The following is a 20,474-nucleotide window of genomic DNA, read 5'->3' on the forward strand; positions in this document are numbered from 1 at the left end:
GGCACTGAATGCAGACACCCTTACCACATTCATAAAGGAACCTTCAGTCAATATTTTGTTGGTCAATTATTTGCTCAAAAAGGATACTCGGACTCTTTAGTAAGTTTGGGCCCTATCTTTTTTCAGACTGGCCTTCCACTTAATTATATGTTTATACTACATTTATACTTGGTCTGCTACCAAATTCTGTGTTATTTGCAACTCTTATCTAAACAAAAGACTTTTTCTTTAAAAAAAATTTCCATTGCCACTTAGACAAGTGTTTTCAAACTGCCTCAAGCTCTCAGAAGGTAAGTACCCAGGGCTCAGCAGAAAGGGCTTCTGCCCTCCCTTGGTAGGCAGGCACTCCCCTCCAAAACACACACTTTGGGCTGTGTGACATACGGGAGTGTACTCACTGTTCTGCTGCTTGAAAAGGGGGCTTGAAAGATCACTGACTTCGATGGGCAGGCTGCCTCAACTGGAAGGTCCTCAGACAGTTTGGGCTCCAATACCCCACTGTTCAGAAACAGTGAGAAACTGGGCATCCCCTTTAGGACAGAATCCAGATGGTTTCTTTTTTTAGGGGAGAAGGAGAAAAATCCCTAAAAATTGCTTCTAGGCTATAACAAGTGTGCAGCCTCAGTAGGCAAATATACCTTCTAATGACTGTTGGATTATAGTCATTCTAACATTTCTGGTGTTTCTTAAAAACAAACAAACAAAAAGCCACTAGACTAACAGACAAGGCATTATAAAGACCAATTACGAAGGGCGGCGCCTGTGGCTCAAGGAGTGGGGCGCCGGTCCCATATGCCGGAGGTGGCGGGTTCAAACCCAGCCCCGGCCAAAAAAAAAAAAAAAGACCAATTACGAAATGCAGATGTTTACAGTCATATATATATTCTGTTCCTTCTACCATTTAGGGGATAGAACATCCAAAGCTCAAGTACAACCTACCTTAAGCAAATTCAAACTATGTAATTACAAAGCAGCTTAATGATTACTCATGTCATGGAAAGGTCTGTCAGAACATTTGTCTATGTAGCAACATCACTTGTTGTTTAAAATGTAACTCAATTACAAACATTGTTTAATCTGGACACAACTTCAGAATGTGCATTGGGGACAGACGCAGAGGGTGAAAGGGAGAATGGAACAGCCCCATTCCCTAAGGGTCCGGGGATGAGGGTTCCAAATACTGTATGGGACACAAGGCTAAGACCAGAGGAAGCACGTAGGGTAACAATAACCACTGTGACTTTTTTCCCAGAAAAATAATTCTTAACCTGCTTCCCAGGCCACCTTGTGTAGAGAGCTATGGCTAACACTTCCAGACGCGGAGACTGGCGTGAGGCAGCAACAGGACGACACGACACCACGGACACACAGGTGATGACGCACGGGGAGTATCCATGGAAACGACAGGAGGATGTGACACCCTGGACACACAGGATATGTGACATCTTGGACACAGGTATTCACCTGATACATGGGCTAGGGTTTCCTGCTAAAGCAATGCTTCACATCTTTTTTGCAACGCTTCAGAGTTTTGTTGCAAGACAACAAGAGGCAGCAGACACACATCTGCCTGGTTCAAAAGATCAGGAATAAACCAGCCCAGTGTATTTTAGGGAGTGGGGGGCAGGGGGAGGGAGGCCCTTGGGATTCCCCACCTTTCATGCAGCTTCCGCTGGGAGTGGAGGTGGGCAGGCAGTGCCCAGGCTGGCGTTGCCAGTTTGCATTTTGTGAATGGTTAAGCAGCAGAAGCAGACAGCACGTGAATATGGTGTTTCAGAGTTAAGTCAAAACCCATCCAATGAGGTTCAATTTCCTCTGGTTCTACTACCAAAAAAAAAACGATGGGAGAAGGTAGGGGAGGAAAGAAGAAAAGGAAAAAGAAAAAAAGAGGGAGGGGGAGGGGAGGAGGACAGAGAGAGCGCAAGGTGCAGAGAAGGGAAAGAGAAGAAGGCGTGAATCTCAGCATTTCCAGCAGTGCTTGTCCCCAGGGAATTCTATCGGGTGTGAAGACTCAGAGTTGCCTGTGGAGAGGGGAATAACAACTCTGCTCACTGTGAGGGATGGCAAGAGAGGTCTTGGGAACACTTTGGTTTCCAGTGTTTGGGGTCTGTTTTCCCGCTTGGCCTCTGTGAGAACGTGCTTGTGGGTGTTCACAGGAGGTCTCGGCTCCTTGGCTTTGAATTTGACTTTGTAGTTTTGCATTCCCTGTTTCTGCAAAAGCTGCAAGGTGGCGAGATAGCTGCTGGGGTTGGGAGAGCACACCAGGCTCTTCTCAGGCAGAAGGGGCCAGCGCAGGCAGCACTGCTGGGGACCGGCCAGCAGGCTTGTCCTGGCTGCCTGGGAAGGGAAGGGCAGCAGGTTGTTGACCTTAAGGTGCTTGGCCAGCTCAATAGGTCTCTTTGCACCATTCCCGTCATCTCTTTTCAATCTATAGCCACAATCCACACACTCATCCTTTTCCACACTCAGCACCTTCTCTTCTGATTGCAAGAAAAAGTTCTTACTCTTCTTACCCAGAACATCCAAGCCATTTGGGAGTGAAGGTTTCAGGGGGGGCAGAACTAAAAGGGCCTTGGTTGTCAGGGAGTCTGAGATGGAGATCCCTTTGTCAGCGCCGCCCCCAAGACTCCTGGGGCCCTTGCCCCTAATGGTGTCCGGGACAGCCCAGTCTTCTGTGCACAAAATAAACTCCTTGATTTGTACACTTTTTTTCTCTCCATGAAAGTAGGTGGGAAAGCATATTTTACTGATCTCTCTGGAAGCAGAATTGGAGCCCTGGGGGCACCCCTGAGTCTGAGAGAGGCTGCTCCGATCCTTCTCCAGGCTGGCCTCCGCCTCAGCCCCTGCCTCTAATTTCCCAGCCTCCATAAGAGGCCTGGCCTCGAGGTTCCCTTGGGAGATATTCATACAGACTAAGCAGCCACTGCCCGTACTTTCTCCTACCCTCGCCTTTTTTAGTTTCTTCTTTTGCCAGATGCAGGCAGTTGGAGAAATCCTTCCCCAGCCCTGGACCTGCAAATAAAAACATTACTTTCAAGGTAAGGTCCCCAAACTCTAATTGCCCCAATTTGGGCCACATCCCCATTTTGGCAGTCTTATGTAAACCGGTATTTTTCTTACAATGGACTCAATTTATAAAAAAAAAAAAAGAAAGAAAGAAAAGAAAAGAAAAAGAAAAAAAAAAGAAACCCTTTTATTAATTTATGTTTTTTAAGTCAAGGTCTTGCTCTGTCATCTGGGCTACAGCATAGCAGTGTAATCACAGCTCACTGTGATCTCCAACTCCTGGGCTCAACCAATCCTCCTGTCTCAGCCTCCCAAGTTGCTGGGACTATAGGTGCATATCACAATGCCTAGCTGCCCAGGCTGATCTTAAATGCTTGACCTCAAGTGATTCTTATGCTTTGTCCTCTGTCAGTGTTAGAATTACAGGCATAAGGGTGGCGCCTGTGGTTCAAGTTGGGTGCCGGCCCCATATACCAAGGGTGGCAGGTTTGAACCGGTCACGGCAGGTTTGAACCGGTCACCGCCACCCTGGCAGAACCCCAGGGCAAGTGGCACAGTGGTTAAGCAGCTCAGCTCCAGAGTGCAACAACAACAAAATACCCGGGTGTTGTGGTGGGTGCCTGTAGTTGCAGCTACTTCGGAGGCTGAGGCAAGAGAATCGCCTAAGCCCAAGAGCTAGAAGTTGCTGTGAGTTGTGACGCCATGGCACTCTACCAAGGGCAACAAAATGAGACTCTGTCTCTAAAAAAAAAAAAAAAAAAAAAAATTATAGGCATGAGCCACTGTGCCCAGCCAAAAAAACTTTTATACCTATTTTAGCCTCATACTAAGCAATAGTATTTGTAATAGTATTTCTTAATCCAAAATACTAGCAATAATATTTGTTAATATTAAAATACAAAGCAATAGTATTTGTAAATTATCCTTCTGATGTGTTGACTACATTTCTTTTCAGATGTACATTAAAACCAAAAGTACTAAATAAAATCAAAACTGTTCCTACTTGTCCCACGTACAAGGATTTCTCATCCCACCAGTCTCTTTGCCATAGCTGGGGAACACTGTTGCTTGTAGGTGCTGGAGAGGAAGCAGTAAGCAAGGGCAGGTCCTAAAGTGCAGAGGAGCCCGCATGCCCAAGGCGCATTCCTCCTCCTCCACACCCACAATCCCTGGCTGGCCTTGCCAGGGGTCACCCATTAAAATAGGGCTGCCAGATATACAGGACCATATTTGCAATATACTTTTAGTAAAAAAGTCAGGGTTTTTTTTGTTTGTTTGTTTTTGTTTTGAGACAGAGTCTCACTTTGTTGCCTTTGGTAGAGTGCCATGACATCATAGCTCACAGCAACCTCAAATTCTTGGGCTCAAGTGATTCTCTTGCCTCAGCCTTCCAAGTAGCTGGGACTACAGGTGCCAGCCACAACACCCGGCTATTTTTAGCGATGAGGTCTCACTCTGGCTCAGACTGGTCTTGAACCTGTGAGCTCAGGCAATCCACCTGCCTTGGCCTCCTATAGAGTGCTGGGATTACAGGCGTGAGCCATGGAACTCAGCCAAGTTTATCTAAAATTCACATTTATTGAGTGTCCTGTATGTTCATTTGCCTAATCTGGCAATCCCATTTAAGCACTGGACTAGACTAAGTTTCCTTATGGCTTTAAATTTAGTATTCTATTATTGATTCTAAGAATATAGTTTCAGAATGAGCCTACAGAATTCTGAGTAGAACCACCCTGGCAGAACCCCAGGGCAAGTGGCACAGTGGTTAAGCAGCTCAGCTCCAGAGTTCAGAAGACCCAGACTCAAGCCCTGTCTTGGCCACTTACTGGTCGGGTGATCCTGGGCATGTTATTTCATCTTTTGGGTGACTCAGTATCGTTCACCCTAAACTGAAGCTGTTAATACACCAGAGGTGGCTATGGAGAGGCTGAATGAGTTCATGTGCACAAAACATTTACTACTACACTGCCTACAGGGACTGCTGTGATCATCAGTAATACTTTGCCTATGTTCATTCAGGCCTGGTGCAGTGTTCGCACCTATAATCCTAGTACTTTAGGACGATCGCTTCAGCTCAGGAGTTTGAGAACAGCCTGAGCAAGAGCAAGACCCCTTCTTTACTAAAAATAGAAAAACTAGCCAACTGTGGTGTGGGGCACCTGTAGTCCCAGCTACTCAGGAGGCTGAGGCAGGAGGATCGCTTGAGTCCAGGAGTTTGAGGTTGCTGTGAGCTAGGCTGATGCTATAGTACTCTAGCTTGGGTGACAGAGTAAGACTTTGTCTTCAAAAAAATTTTACCTGTGTTCTAAGGGTTTCTATATTTCATGAATTCTGTATTTTTTTGGTAATGTTAGCTATTTTTGAAAAACGAAAAGGCTGCATCAAAACACTGCTGTGCAAGGGATCAAACTCAAGAAGATACTCACGGCTTCTTCCCATCCAGTTCCGATGATAAGCTCGGTGACTTTTGCATCTTGTTCAAATGTAATGTCACTGATGTTGAGGAGACAACAAACGTGATTCTTTTCACTTCGTTCATCTGGACAAGAACAGGTTAGCTCCGTTTCTTCCGTGCTTTGAATTTCATTATTTGCACTATTTCTAAACTCAGTCTCATTCTTCTGATAGAGATCCATTACTGTGATGGTTGCTTAAAGTTTTAAACATCTTCCTGCAGTTTGAAAATGCAGATTAAACTTAGTTTTTAATTTTTTTAAAAAAACAATTCAATAACTCAAGTGAACTATTTTTAAGGCATTCAGGAATAGACTGAAAAGTAAGCTTTATGAAATCATCCACTGTCATTATCAAAGGGCTTTCCAACATTCTATTTGGGCTTTAAAAAAACCCTAAAAGATAAGGCTGATTTTATTTAACGATTATAGGATTTAATTAAGGACTGAAGTTGGGAGTGAAGAAGAGACTACAGGAAGACACCGGTACAGTCTCTATCTCTTGTGAGGGGTACAGAGTATAGTAAGGAATGTAGGTTCAAGCCTCCCTACCTCTTACCTCCAAAAATGTCCAAATAATATTGTGCAGTGAACATGGATGATTTATGCACTGCCACCTGCCCTGCCCTCCTCCTTTTCCCCTTCCCAAGAGCCCTTGATATTTGGTTTGGGGATCGACAATCAGGAAGCTGGTGGAGCACATAGTTTAGGCTATTTGCCTTTCCACACCTCTGCCTCTATGTCCCTGCTCCTTTCCCCAAAACAAACTGAAGAAAGAGAGGAAGAAGGAGAGGAAGTAGGAGAGGAAGAAGGAGATGAAGAAAAGGAAAGGAAGAAAAGGGGGGAGGGGAAGGGAGAGGGCAGGGAAGGAAAGGGAAGAGAAAGTCAAAATAACAAGTGTTGGTAAAGATATGCAGAAACTGGAACCCTTATTTGTCGCTAGTGGGAATGAAAACTGGTTTTTGGAAATATCTGGAAAACAGTTTGGTAGCTACTCAAAAAATAAAACAGAATTACCATAAACCCCAGAAATTCTGCTGCTATGGCTCGGCACCTGGCTCAAGCGGCTAAGGCACCAGCCACATACACCTGAGCTGGCGGGTTTCAATCCAGCCCGGGACCGCCAAACAATAATGACGGCTGCAACCGAAAAATAGCCAGGCACTGTGGCGGGCGTCTGTAGTCCCAGCTACTTGGGAGGCGGAGACAGGAGACTAGCTTGAGCCCAGGAGTTGGAGGTTGCTGTGAGCTGTGATGCCACAGTACTCTAGCCAGGGCAACAGCTTGAGGCTCTGTCTCAAAAAAACAAAATGGTGATTTAGTATCTTCTGTGACAACATGAATGGAACTGCAAGCCATTCTTCTAAGTGAAGCGTCACAAGAATGGAGAAACAAGTACACATACTCAATACCCAATTGGAACTAATCCATCCAGGTTTAAATGCACACATGGAGGTAAATCTCAGTGAAAATCAAGTGGGGGAAAAGGCAGGTGGGAACAGGTAGGCTCACACCTACTGGGCACACTGCACACTATCTGGGTGAAGGGCACGCTTGCAACTCTGACTCAAGCTGTACAAAAATAAAATATGTAAACCAAAAATGTGTACCCCCTAAGATTCTGACATAAAAGAAGACATCTTTAGAGAAACGGAAACTGAGAATTTGCTGTGGGCAGACCTGCACCACAAGAAATACTAAAGAAAGTTCTTTAGGCTAAATGGAAATGATACCAAGCATGGGATTTGGGAAGAACAAAGGGCCCCAGAAATGGGGCTTTTCCACTTCATTTCTTGAGAATAAATATGACTCTTTAAGCTAAAAATTAAAACTTTATATTACAAGGTTTATGATGTGTACAGCTGTAATACATAAGACAACTATATCAGAAAGGATGGAGTGGAGAATGGGCCTAACAGTTGTAAGGCTTTTTTTTATTCTACATGAAGTAGCACAATGTTAATTCTAAGTAGACTGTAAAAAAAAAATCAGGAGGGGCGGCGCCTATGGCTCAGTGAACAGGGCGCTGGCCCCATATACCGAGGGTGGCAGGTTCAAACCCAGCCCCGGCCAAACTGCAACAAAAAAATAGCCGGGCGTTGTGGCGGGCACCTGTAGTCCCAGCTACTCGGGAGGCTGAGGCAGGAGAATCGCCTAAGCCCAGGAATTGGAGGTTGCTGTGAGCTGTGTGATGCCACGGCACTCTAACGAGGGCAATAAAGTGAAACTCTATCTCTACAAAAAAAAAATCAGGAAATATATTGTCATCCTTAAAGCAGTGGTTCTTAACTGTGGTCCCCTAGGGGACATGTGGCAACATCTGGAGACATTTTCAGTTGTCAGAACTAAGGCATATCTGGTGGGCAGCAGCCAGGGAATACTGCTAAATATTGTACAATCGCATAGGACAGCCCCTGGCAAAACAGAATTGTCCACCTCAAAATATCAGTAACACTGAGGTTGAAAAATGCTGTGTTAAAGCAACCACTAAAAAATAATATAAAGACACAGGAAAAGAAAACAGGAAAAAAATGGGAAGAAGTCAGAACAGCAGAATAGAAAATGGCAGACAAACAGAAAACGAACAGCCAAGTGGCAAACCTAATTCCAGTAAATTACACTAGATGTAAATGGCAATTAAAAGACAGAGATTATCAGCACAAATTGATAAAAGATTGACCCAAACATGCTGTCATAAGAGAGGCCCTTTAAATATGAAGACACAGGTTGAAAATAATGAGATGGAAAGAAATAAGGTATCTAGTATTGTTGGATTGCCACTAGACTCTGCAGTTGTAGCCCCAGTGAAGTCCTTCTGTTGTTTAATGCACTCAGAGCTGGTGTTACTTAAAACAGAACTGTTTGTAACTGATACAAATACAGAAAACTTCTAAGAGGTCAGTGTTTGTGTAGGTGATTGGGAAAGCATAGAGGGTCTAGGCAGGTCGGTAGGGCTGGTGATACAACTCTACCCTCCTCTGAGCAGCAATGCTGCCTGTCAACAGGGCTAGCTATATACGTCACTGCCAAGACATTTTGTTTTCTTCTTTTTTTTTTTTACTCTAAACCATGAGAACTGCCAAGATTTCTCTGTGTTGATCAGGCTAAGAGGAAATGAACACAGAGGCAGCAGCAAAGTATAGAAACTGCCAAGAAGAAGCAACAGAACATAAATGCAAGATCACGAGGGACTTGGCAGATGACTAGGGAGGTGACAGAGGATAAGAAAAACAGTAAAAAAGAAAACATCTGGGCTTTGGCCACGTGCTTCCCTATGGACAAGAAGTAGCACACAAGGCCAGATGCGGCGGCTCATCCCTATAATCCCAGCACTTTGGGAGGCAAAGCAGGGGAAGCCAAGAGTTCGAGGCTGCAGGGAACTTGCTTGTGCCACTGCACAGCAGCCTGGAGGACAGAGGGAGACCCCACTGTCTCTGAAAAAAGAAATAGCATCAAGTTCCCAAAATCAGTGCACATCACCCATATATGAGGCTTTCACGTATTTGTTGAAAGAACAAGGCATAATTTCAAGACAATTATGTATATAACTGCACAGATAATACTCTTAATTATATTCACTCGGCTAGGAAGGTTTAGGGGAAAAAAGGTAAGAAATAGGAGGAAGTTTCACATTGTCAAATTACATCAATCAGTTTCTTAGTTTCCTCATCTGAAAAACAAGAATAATGCTACTTGTCAAGAGCTGCTGAGGATTAAATGAGATAATACATACAAAAAAACCCAAGAACCTGGCTCAAGGGAGGAATCAATAAATAGTAGGTGTTATGGTTTGAACTGCACTTCCCCAAAATTTATATATTGAAGGTCTTAGTCCCTAGTAGCTAGAAGGTGACCTTATTTGGAAGTCAGGTTTTTACAGAGATAATCAAGGTGGGTGAGTCCTAACCCAATATAAGTGACATCCTTATAAAAGGCCTAATTTGGACACAGACATATATGGAGGGGAGATAAGGTGAAAAGACACAGAAGCCGGCCACCTACAACCAAAGAGAGCTGCTTAGAATAGATGCTTCCTTCACAGCCTTTAGAAGGAACCAACCCTAACAGACCTTGACCTCGGACTTCCAGAATCCCAAACTGTGAGAAAATAAATTTCTGTTGTTTCAGCCGCTCAGTCTATGGTACTTTGTTATGACAGTCCCAGCAAGATAATACAGTAGTGTGTGGATGGCTTCCGGAGGTCTATCATGCCTCTGAAAATGCCTGTGTGGAAATCACGGTGTGGCCTGTCACTACAAAAGGGTGAATATGAATTGATCGGAGACTCCCCATTGTCTCAACACCCCAACAACCCTATTAAATGGTTCCATGTGCTCTTCTCTCCTGCAGGGCACCCATCTCCAGCTCCTTCAACTGTTCCCCCACATTAGGGGAGTTTGTGAATATGAGGGGATACCAGATAGTACATGTACGCAGAGAGAAAGAGGAACAGCAGAGGCCAAAAGATCTGATACTGGGTAAGCCCCTAATTTTGCAGTAGAAATTGGACCCAGCAAGAGCACCAGAAGAGACTTTAGTCCCATTCTATTACAAAGTAGCAATAGAAACCCAGGTAACAGTAATAATTTAACAATAAAACATACTGTCACGTGTCTCTTACCGTGTACCAGGCATGGTTGCATGCACTGCACATGTTACCTATTTGCTGTAGTCACTAAATTTTTATAAGTGCTTTCCTCGTGTAGGGAGGGTTCATGAGGAGCTCTGACTCCTTCTAACCCAAACTAAGAATCATCCCTGAGTCAGTAAACACGGCAATATTAGTCCAAAGGTCAGAGGACCACATACCAGTTCACTAGATGCCCCTTCAGAACACTGGTGCTCTTCAGGCTGGATCAAGGTGCTCCACTACTAAAAGAGAATACTGTGGTCTTTTCCTAATTAAAAAGAAATTCAGTTAGTGGATAGAACAGTCTTAATTTAAAGCTTTCCTCCTATAAATGTACCTTCAAATTTTATTACCCATTCTTGTCTTCTAGCTCACTGTTAGCAGATGACAAATCAAAGATCAACGGAGAGTGGATGGATGCGTGCTTCCTGAAAACTGGATGCGGTTTTGACTTTATACTGGAATGCAGAAATCTGCATTTACATGTTTTCTGCTAGTAAAATCATGTCCAATTGCAGATTTGAAGTCAATCAAGAGCTCATGGTACCCATTTCTTGGCTTCCCCTGAGCTTTACAACCTGATTCGGCTTGAGAAACATTGGTATAAAGCATACATCCAAGTCCATACTAATGTCTTCCATCACGTCAAAAAAACACAAAGATCACAGTGAAAATGCTGCCATGGGAAACGCATTTGCAGATGCAACTGTAAAAATGGATTTGGAGTACAAAGCAGAACGCTCACAGATGTAGGCCGGAAGGTATTAAGCTCTATTATACAGCCACAGCTATTGAAGTGACTGGAACCAAAGAAACTGGAACTAAAATGACTGCACAAAGAAATTGTTGACTGAGCTCCAAAACTCCAAAGTACACAGAAAAACAAGAATAAGCCCAAACAAAAATGGATCAAAGTCCTTAAGATATTTGGGAATAAAATAAAGAAGATGAATAAGAGTCTAAGAAATACAGCCAGTAGAAATTCACCATGATCCAGCAAATACCTTTGCTAGTAGAATTGACAGACAGAAACCCAAAGGAAATGATCAGCCAAAGAACTGTAAAGTGGTCTACTTTATTTTAACAGTAACGTATGCTATAGGGTTTGCTTTAAGATCATCCTGCCAGGCAGGGTGTGAGGTGGACTAGGGAGGGAATCAGGAAGCAGAAGTGGCCGTGAGTTCTGCTTGCTGTAGATAATGAGGACGTGAGATTGCTGATTCACTGTACGAGTAGAGATTAATTGTGCTGTTGGCTCTACTTTTATCTGTGTGAAATTTTCCATAATAAAATTTTAAGCCATGTTATCGGAGAGATTCAAGAAACGAAATGTGGAATAATGCTGGAAGCCAGGGTGCCATGGATTTGGACCTTAAGTAAATAGAAATAAACGTATCAAAGTAAAGCTAACACAGTTGAATGTCAAATTAGAGTAAAAGAAAATGACCACACCATACTTTTCTACACTGTATTATGTGCAAGTACTTGCTCCTGGGAATCCAAGGCTGGTCACCCAGCAGTTGTACCGCTCACCTGGGAGACTCTTCATCGAGTCCCACTGAGCAGAGAGGAACAGCCACACCTGGTCCCTGACAGTACAGCTCCCTACTAGAGGTCAGTTTGTTCAGACTCCCAGAGCTCCCCTCCTGGTGGCAAGAGGAAGCTTGGAATGGCTCAGTTGAATGTGAGAGGTTATTGCTAATCAGTAAGAGCCGCCAACTATCTGTGATCAAGGCTGGAAAATGCCAGAGAAGAAAATATAATAACTACAGAAGAGATGTCATTATATCTGAAATGAACACATCTAGGACAAAGACTTACAAGAAACAGGTTTTGATTAAGATATAAATGCTGGAAAACAAAAGTCAATGTGCACGTCTCACCATACCTATGCTGAACCCCTGAAAAAAGATTAACTTGTATTTATTAGTAGTACCATTTTGTAAATGAGGAAACATACGCAGGAAGGTTAGGAAATATTCCAAGGTTGCTGTGAGAGACACAGTGCTTTCAGAGAGCCACTGTCCTCCCTGCATGGCAGCCTCTCTGGCAATGGGTTGACGCCATGTGACTAGTCTAGTGGGCAGAATGAGTGGAAGTGATCTTCTCACTTCCTGGATGAGGCAGTGAAGAAGCAATGCTCCCCCAGTTCTCTCTTCCCTTCCCACAGGGACCTTAAAGAGCACGTTAGGCTGATAGCACCAGAAAATGGACGAAGCCTAGAACTTGAGTCATAACCTTGCAAACGCCCCATGAACCCTCATCAGACTGTGCATGAATGATGAAAAAATTTGTAAATTAAGCTGTGAGATTTTAGGATCTACTTGTTCTTACAGCATAGCCTGTCCTACACTGATAAGAACAGGCACTGAGATTGCAAGGCTAAATCTTTCTGACTCTAAAGTCTATTCATTTAACTATTACACTCAAAACAAAAAAAGAAACTACTTCTGCATGCTTCTTAAAATAACTAGACAGATAGGTGGACATTGTGGCGGGCGCCTGTAGTCTCAGCTACTTGGGAGGCTGAGGCAAGAGAATCGCTTGAGTCCAGGAGTTTGAGGTTGTTATGAGCTGTGACGCTATAGCACTCTACCGAGGGTGAAATAGTAAGACTCTGTCTCAAATAAATAAATAAAATAACTAGACAGAGAGTTACATAATAAAGGGTGTTATTTACTCCTCTAAATAGCTACCATACCATATAGGAATCCACATGATGCTAGCAAAAGAGGACTAGCATCAGGTAAAGAAGTAAAATTGTTGTTTCACTATAGGAAAATACTTAAAAATGTTTTACCACTATAGAAGGGAGCAGACGTCTGTAGATGTTCTACTGTCCAAAGCCAAATTGGAACATATGCTAAATGCATGCTACAGATGAATATTAGAGATGGAAAGTCTTAAAATACGTTTAAACTCCAAGTCTTTGGGAGACAAAAAATAAGCTTGAATCAATTTAAAGACAAAACTCTAATTAGAGGTGGAATTACTAGTATAAAAGGTTGGGGTTAGGTACAGTGGTTCACACCCGTAATCCCAACACTCCGGGAGGCCGAGGCAGGGGGATCAATTGAACTCACGAGTTCACGACCAGCTTGAGCAAAAGGGAGACCTCATCTCTAAAAAATAGCTGGGTGTTGTGGAGGGTGCCTGTAGTCCTGATTACTTGGGAGGCTGAGGTAAGAGGATCTCTTGAGCCCAAGAGTTTGAGGCTGCTGTGAGCTATGATGCGACAGCACTCTACTGGTGGCAAGAAAGTGAGAGACTCTGTCTCAAAAAAAAAAAAATTAAAAAAAAAATAGTGTATAAGATTAATTTATGGTCATGGAGAAGAAATGGGTAAAAAAATAACTGTTGCAATGCAAGCTCTTCTACAATGTTCCCGAAGGATAATGTGGCAGGCAGAAATTCTCTTTTCTCAATACTTTCCACCCTAAATCCCTGGGATTATGAATATGACAAGATATAACACTATGAATATGTTACATTACATGGAAAAAGGACCTTTGCAGATGTAATTATGGTTGTTAATCATTTGACCTAAAGAAAGGAAGATTATTCTGGATTGTCTGGGTGGGTCTAATCTAATAACATGGGTCTTTTAAAACACAATGTTTTCTGCAGCAGCAGCAGTCAGAGATTCAAAGCATAAAGAGTCATTTGAGACATCATTGCTGGCTTTGAAGAAGGAGGGGGTCACATGCCAAGGAATGCAGATAACTTACAGGGGCTAAGAACAGTCCTGGCTGACAATGAGGCATTAAATGGGGACCTCAGTTCTACAACCTCAGGGGACCAAATTCAGCTACTAGACTGAATGATCGTGGAAGATTCTTCCCTGGGCCCTCCAGATAAGAGTCTAGACTGGCAGACATCTTGATTTCAGCCTTGGGAGATCTTAAACAGAGAACACAGCAACGATAGAAACATAATGCAATTGGCTCTGTGCCCATAACTCAGTGAGTAGGGCGCCAGCCATATACACTGAGGCTAGCGGGTTCAAGCCTGGCCCAGGCCTGCTAAATAACAATGACAAATGCAACAAAAAATAGCTGGGTATTGTGGTTGGCGCGTGTAGTCCCAGCTACTTAGGAGGCTGAGGCAAGAGACTCGCTTAAGCCCAAGAGTTTGAGGTTGCTGTGAGCTGTGACACCATGGCCCTCTACCAAAAGCAACATAGTGAGACTCTATCTCAAAAAATATTAAAAAAAAAAAAAGAAAAATAATGCAAAAAATAAAAAATAAAAATGCAATAATAATAATTCAGCTTAAATTCTTTCAATGACTGAGAGCCCTTTACTTTACACACATCATTTTTCATTCTATTGGCAATTCTAAAAATCAGAATGATCATCTGAAAGCCTGCAAACTTTGTTCCTCTGCTCTGGGTATTCCCAAATGCAGATATGACAGTCCTGAAAACATCATCACACAGCTGTCACTTGATCAGATACAAATCTCACATTCTGCATAATTTTAAGAATGTACAATTGTTTGTCAACATCTCTCTTAAAATGGGGTTGCCTGGAGCTGAGGGCAATTCTTCTAATGTGGTCTGACTAGAAGGGTCAATTTTGAAATAGGCCTCCCTTTGATTTGAAATCTATACCTGTTAATTAAAACAAGTTGCTATGTTTTTTAAAAGCTATAACCCAATCCTGATTAGCACTGAGCCTGATGTCAACTACAACCTCTAGATCAGTGGTTCTCAACCTTCCTAATGCCACAGTCCTTTAATACAGTTCCAGTGGGTTGCAACCACGGGTTAAGAACCGCTGCTCTACTTTATCCACGTGAATATCTAAAAATCTCCATCTTCTTCAGTCTGTGTCCATCCTGTTGATTTTTTTTTCTTTTTCTTTATTCTTTTTATTTTATTTTATTTATTTTTTGAGACAGTTTCATTTTGTCACCCTTGGTAGAGTGCTCTGGTATCCTAGCTCACAGCAACCTCAAACTTTTGTGCTCAAACAATTCTCTTGCCTCAGCCTCCTGAGTAGCTGGGACTACAGGCACCCACCACAACACCCGGCTATTTTTAGAGGTGGGGTCTTCCTCTGGCTCAGGGTGGTCTCAAACCTGTGAGCTCAGGCAATCCACCCACCTCAGCCTCCCAGGCATGAGCCACCACACCCAGCCTATTCTTTGTATTTTAACTACAAACATACAAGATCCCTGTAAAATTTCCCCTTCTTTATTTTGGCCCATCATCTAACCTGGTTAGGTTAATTCAAAATCTCACTCTGACATCCTACAGTTTGGCCCTTCCTTCCTGCGTTAAGACTCCATTAACATGATGGACATATCTTCTGGTTATTCATCCGTATCACTCACAAAGACAGAGGACAGGGTAAAGGACACTGTCCTGTGGGTATCCCTTGTACTGGAGCATTTACTAATTATTCAACAAGCTGCAAATTAACCTCACTATACAAGTATTTGGCCTACTTTCTAATTCTCATTGAAAAGAGTCTGGATCCATCAATTTAGGTAATACCAGTTAAAAAAACAAGGAACCGGGCGGCGCCTGTGGTTCAGTGAGTAGGGCGCTGGCCCCATATGCCGAGGGTGGCGGGTTCGGACCCAGCCCAGGCCAAACTGCAACAGAAAAATAGCTGGGCGTGGTGGCGCCGCCTGTAGTTCCAGCTGCTCGGGAGGCTGAGGCAAGAGAATCGCGTAAGCCCAAGAGTTAGAGGTTGCTGTGAGCCGTGTGACACCACAGCACTCTACCCGAGGGCGGTACAGTGAGACCCTGTCTCTACAAAAAAGAAAAAAAAAAAAAAAAAAAACAAGGAACCTACGAAGAGTTATGGAAGTTTTACATTGACATTGATGTCTCAATTTTTGAAAAATTTATTGTCTATGTCAAGTATAAAAGAATAGGTTCCAAAGTGTCAATTCCAAACAAGTAGTGTGGCTATCTAGAGTGTCGTGTTGAATAGGATCTTAAGATGTAAACATTTCAGAAAAAAGTTCTATGATTGATTAATGGCATATGCCAGAAAATAAAAGTGGTCGCACAAGTGCCACATTTTTGCCATTGTCTGTCTGTATAGTCAGGTCACAAATGCTTTACCCTAGATTGCTACACCTGGTGGTCACATTCCAATCTATTAATGATGACAAGAATGTTAGGTATTTAAGTCAAAAGAAGGCTGGTTAGGTCAAAAGCAAGTTTTAATTCCTGAAAACTCCTTATCACCTGGCTCCAACTCTTGATTGGCTGTATACTGTACTCACACCCTCACCTTCTTAGAAGTTAAAGGTTTAAAGGAATCTTCAATATTTTGTCTAAATTTCAACCAGAGGCATATTCTCTTTAAAAAAAAATTTCAGCCAGGGAAGGGTTTCTGGCAACCTCAGTTGGAGTTCCTGTGAGTCCTGTGTTCACGTGTTGAGTGAAAAATAAATAGAAACATTGTTAGCCATGCTGAAAAATAAGTTTCTTAATACAGAGGTAATTCTCACTCATATTAACCAGTTAGATAGGTCTTGAAGATCAGCAAAGGCATGATGATCGCTGGTAACATAGTTTCTACAAGAAAATGCCGCTGGAAATTCTATTTAACTTACAGTTTTGAAACACACTGGACAAAGAGTTGAACCTTTGTTTCAAAGTTAAGTACATGCACCATCGACTTGTACAATTTGTTCACATTTTCAAGAATATAAATCTTATCTTCCCATATTAAATTATTCATGCCTTTCTTACTACTGCGTAGGAAACACAGCAACTTTATTTCGTAGAATGATCGCTAGCAGCACAGACCATCCCTTAATTAATTAATTAATTTATTATTATTATTTTTTTTTTGTAGAGACAGAGTCTCACTTTATGGCCCTCAGTAGAGTGCCATGGCATTACACAGCTCACAGCAACCTCCAACTCCTGGGCTTAAGCGATTCTCTTGCCTCAGCCTCCCGAGTAGCTGGGACCATCCTCGGTATATGGGGCCGGCGCCTTACCGACTGAGCCACAGGCGCCGCCCAGACCATCCCTTCAGATCAGACCATGTCTACTCGAAATTCCAGTTTCCAACTCTTTCCCCTTTTCAACTAATTTACTAAGTGCCTAGCACTGAGAATAAAAAGCTACGCCGGTCCTCTCGGCTTACAGTGTAAATCATTCAACACACACTGTCCATGTGCTCCGGCCAAACCACACCTGGCTCCTTCTCCTCCGCTAGCAGCCCCGCCCCTTATCCGCAGGTGCCACCTGTTTGCTGATCAGACCCCTCCCCTTCTGCAAGCATCCCATTACTTCCTCATCCAGCTCCTCTCCTTCCTCCAGCAGCCCCTACCGTGCCACAAAGCCCTTCTCCCAATATCTATGCCATTCAGGAAAATGTCCCCGCTTGTCCCACCAAGCTCTCCTTCCTCCATTGGCCCCGCCCCCACGCCCTCAGAGCCCCGCCTCAACGACTCCTCCCACCGCCCCGCCCACCTTGGTGCAGCCTCAGGTCCTCACTACGGCGTCCCTTCTGTTTCCCCACGACAGAGGGTCGCTTCCTTCCGGATGGGACAGGCCTCTCTGTCGCCCGTGCAGTGGCTGAGAGCTTTGCCCTAAGAGCGGGGAAGCGGCCGCTCACACCTGCATGCGGGGCTGGGCTCGGTGGAAGGCCCTGGGGCGACTAGTCCCGGCCGCCGGACTAGGGCTTGGAGCCGGACGCCTGTCGGCCGGGCCGTTGCCTAAGTTACGGCCGCGTTGGGGGCGGGCCCGCAGAACTCGTAGCGGAAATGACGTCACCGCTCCGCGCCACAAAGCGTTGCGCGGGAGGCGGGATCAGCTGGTGGTGGACGCTGGCGGCGCGCCACCGGGCGGCTGGTGGAAACAGTGGGCTCCGTGGAGTGGTGCGCGTGCCAGGGACGGCAGGCCAGGGAAGGGACCCGGTCCCTGACAGCAGCTTCCGCTCAAAGACCCGCGAACTGCAGCTGCTAAGGCAGGACGTCCCAAACTCTTACCGCCGGCACACTAGATCGGGGGGTGGGAGGGACACTCCTGTGCCTGCTAGGATGCTCTCAGCAGGTGATACACGGACAAAAATGCCACCAGACTCCACCAGTTGACCTGTAGGGGCAGAGTCGCCCCCACCCCTCTTGAGAACCACAAACTTCAAATGATCAAAATTTCATGGCAGTACCCCTAACTTGACTGGGACAGGACTAGGTTGAATGTAATGTCCTAATCAGTTCATAATTTGATTTGGTGCTACTTTAATTCTGTTGAAAATAGAGAATTTTAAATTACGTAACTAACAGAAGGATTTGGATTTGTTTCCCAAGTCATAAAGCTGCTTTTTCAGTTTGGGGTTTAGTATACCAAAGTCTTAACTAAAATTATCGACTCGACTGAAAGCACGTTCTCCTAAGTACATGTAGAAGTTGGAAGATCTGGAAACCAATTTTCTTCATGCTGATTGTGTCTGCATATTCTAGTTTTAAATCTGTTGGTAATCACTGTAGATATTTAGCAGATAAAAGCCTGATAGGATGACTGAGTAGCGACGTCAAGTGTGTTTGCCTAGTCATGCTTCTAAAAAGCCAACACAGAGACTGGTACCAGAAACTAGTGGAATTAAGATCCCAATTAGCAAAAGGGATGTCTCAAAAACAGAGTATATGAAACTGTACTTTCTGCTCAATTTTATTGTGACCCCAGAGCTGCTCTAAAAAAAAAAAAAGACAGAGATAGGTGGTCAGTAGTAAAGCTCTGTTGCAGAGAAAAGGAATTTAATCAATGTAAAGAAAGGGCCCTGAGGACAAAAAGCAGGTGTGAGATTAGGACTGAAAGAATACACTAAAAAAAAGGCATACTTATATAATAGTATAATTTTCGAAACTTAAGGTGGGCTGTACTCTTTTTTTTGTAGTCTCAGAAAAACAGCAGGAATGCGGGAAAATTTAGAAATTATGATTTGCAGAGGCATTGATGGGAAACAGCCTTCTTGTCACACTAGCATGCGGGTGCAGAGAGCCCTCTAGTGGTTTATTAAGAGCCTAAAATCTACAAACTACTTCCTGGGAGGTGACCCAAGGAAAAAAGGGTAACCTGGGGGTTTACCTAACAAATGCAATCAGTGTAACCTGGCTTATTGTACCCTCAATGAATCCCCAACAATAAAAGAAAAGAAAAAAGGGTAACCCATTTCTCAAGTTTTAGTTATTAGCATTCTTCAAAACCTTCAGTGAACTACTCTCTGAAACCCAAAATCATTCAAAAGGAATGTGAGGTCGGAGAAATCACATTCTATTGATTTAGTCCATTTTGAGGGCTATTCAAAGCCTGTCTTTTTGGCAGCACTGTGACAGAAATAACAATGGACTAAGCTTTATCGAAAGAGCAAGTTGCTATATCTTCTGCTCAGAATGGTTGTTACAGAGCCAAGCGTGTCTCTCTCTGGGACAGGAAAATAAAGTGGCCACCTTTTTCAGAGACTATAATGACAGATGTACTTTCACTCTATAAGTCATTACTGTTTCCTACCTTTAAAACATTTCCCCCCACCAAGATTGCCATTTATGCACTTAAAAATTTTTTTTGTGAAGAAATGAGATATTGCTGGCTAGGCGCCTGTAGTCCCAGCTACTTGGGGGGCTGAGGCAGGAGAATCGCTTACGCCCAGGAGTTGGAGGTTGCTGTGAGCTGTGATGCTGCAGCACTCTACCCAGGGCGACAGCTTGAGGCTCTGTCTCTAAATAAATAAATAAAATAAGAAATGAGATATTGCTATGTTGGCCAAGGCTGGATTCAAACTCTTGGGCTCAAGCAATCCTCCTGTCTCAGCCCTCTGAATACTTGGGACCATAGGCAAGCACCACCATGCCTGGCCCATATAAGTATTTTTATAGTAACACTTGCTAAGGGATACTGATGAAGAGTAGACCAGGTAATGTGAAAATCCTTACCACAAACAGCCATGCCCACCTATTTAGCAAATTTCTTATCCTCTCCATTACCTTTCTTATATCTGAGAAATAGTTGTAGTAATGGATATGTCCTACTAAATTCTGGCTGTTGTGAAGATTAAAGGTAATACATGAAGAGTACCTTCAAAACAAAAGGGTAAATCTATGTATCACTCATGCCTATTTCCAAAGCAGATTAATAATTACACAAAAGAAATAGACAATCCCCCAAATATCAGCATATTACAGTTGGTTAAATTAGAGAGCATGCTACATTTACTTGAGGCTGCCTTTTGGCACTCAAACTATGCTTATGTACAAAGGATATTTACTAAGTGAGCTCATAAAGCCTTGCTGTGTCCACTTCTTAAACAGAAAGTTGAATGTGGCTAATCTTAAGTATACTAAGTGATACACTGATCAAAACTTTCATCTTTTTTTTCCCTCTCTTCTAACATAGCATGATAGGAAAACAA

At 43.5% G+C, this 20,474-nt stretch overlaps 1 protein-coding gene and 1 long non-coding RNA gene across 5 annotated transcripts; one reads left to right on the plus strand and one right to left on the minus strand.

Moving 5' to 3' along the window:
- Positions 1-1,316: 1,316 nt before the first annotated feature.
- Positions 1,317-14,301, plus strand: LOC128598590 (uncharacterized). Of its 3 annotated transcripts, none has more exons than XR_008383667.1 (5): positions 1,317-1,456; positions 2,975-3,038; positions 5,361-5,559; positions 9,810-9,937; positions 10,460-14,301. It is a non-coding gene; the product is annotated as an uncharacterized LOC128598590 (long non-coding RNA). The 3 variants fall into 3 exon arrangements; XR_008383669.1 differs by having other exon boundaries at positions 5,382-5,559; XR_008383668.1 differs by lacking the exon at positions 9,810-9,937.
- On the minus strand, positions 1,450-20,349 carry C2H16orf46 (chromosome 2 C16orf46 homolog). Of its 2 annotated transcripts, none has more exons than XM_053609049.1 (3): positions 17,537-20,349; positions 5,433-5,677; positions 1,450-3,012 (listed from the first exon to the last, which is right to left on the minus strand). In XM_053609049.1, the coding sequence occupies exons 2-3, from the start codon at positions 5,640-5,642 to the stop codon at positions 1,960-1,962; spliced, it is 1,263 nt and encodes a 420-aa protein (XP_053465024.1). In that variant the 5' UTR covers positions 5,643-5,677; positions 17,537-20,349; the 3' UTR covers positions 1,450-1,959. The 2 variants fall into 2 exon arrangements, with proteins under 2 accessions (XP_053465024.1, XP_053465017.1); XM_053609042.1 differs by lacking the exon at positions 17,537-20,349 and adding an exon at positions 10,269-10,434.
- Positions 20,350-20,474: the final 125 nt, after the last annotated feature.

The sequence above is a fragment of the Nycticebus coucang genome, chromosome 2 (genome assembly GCF_027406575.1).
Source record: "Nycticebus coucang isolate mNycCou1 chromosome 2, mNycCou1.pri, whole genome shotgun sequence".
Lineage (NCBI taxonomy): Eukaryota > Metazoa > Chordata > Mammalia > Primates > Lorisidae > Nycticebus > Nycticebus coucang.

Coding starts and splice junctions, on each gene's coding strand:
- C2H16orf46 (XM_053609049.1), bottom strand. CDS start 5,642: ATGGATCTCTATCAGAAGAATGAGACTGAGTTTAGAAATAGTGCAAAT. Junction 3,013..5,432: donor GAACTGGATGGGAAGAAGCC/GTGAGTATCTTC, acceptor TTTTATTTGCAG/GTCCAGGGCTGGGGAAGGAT.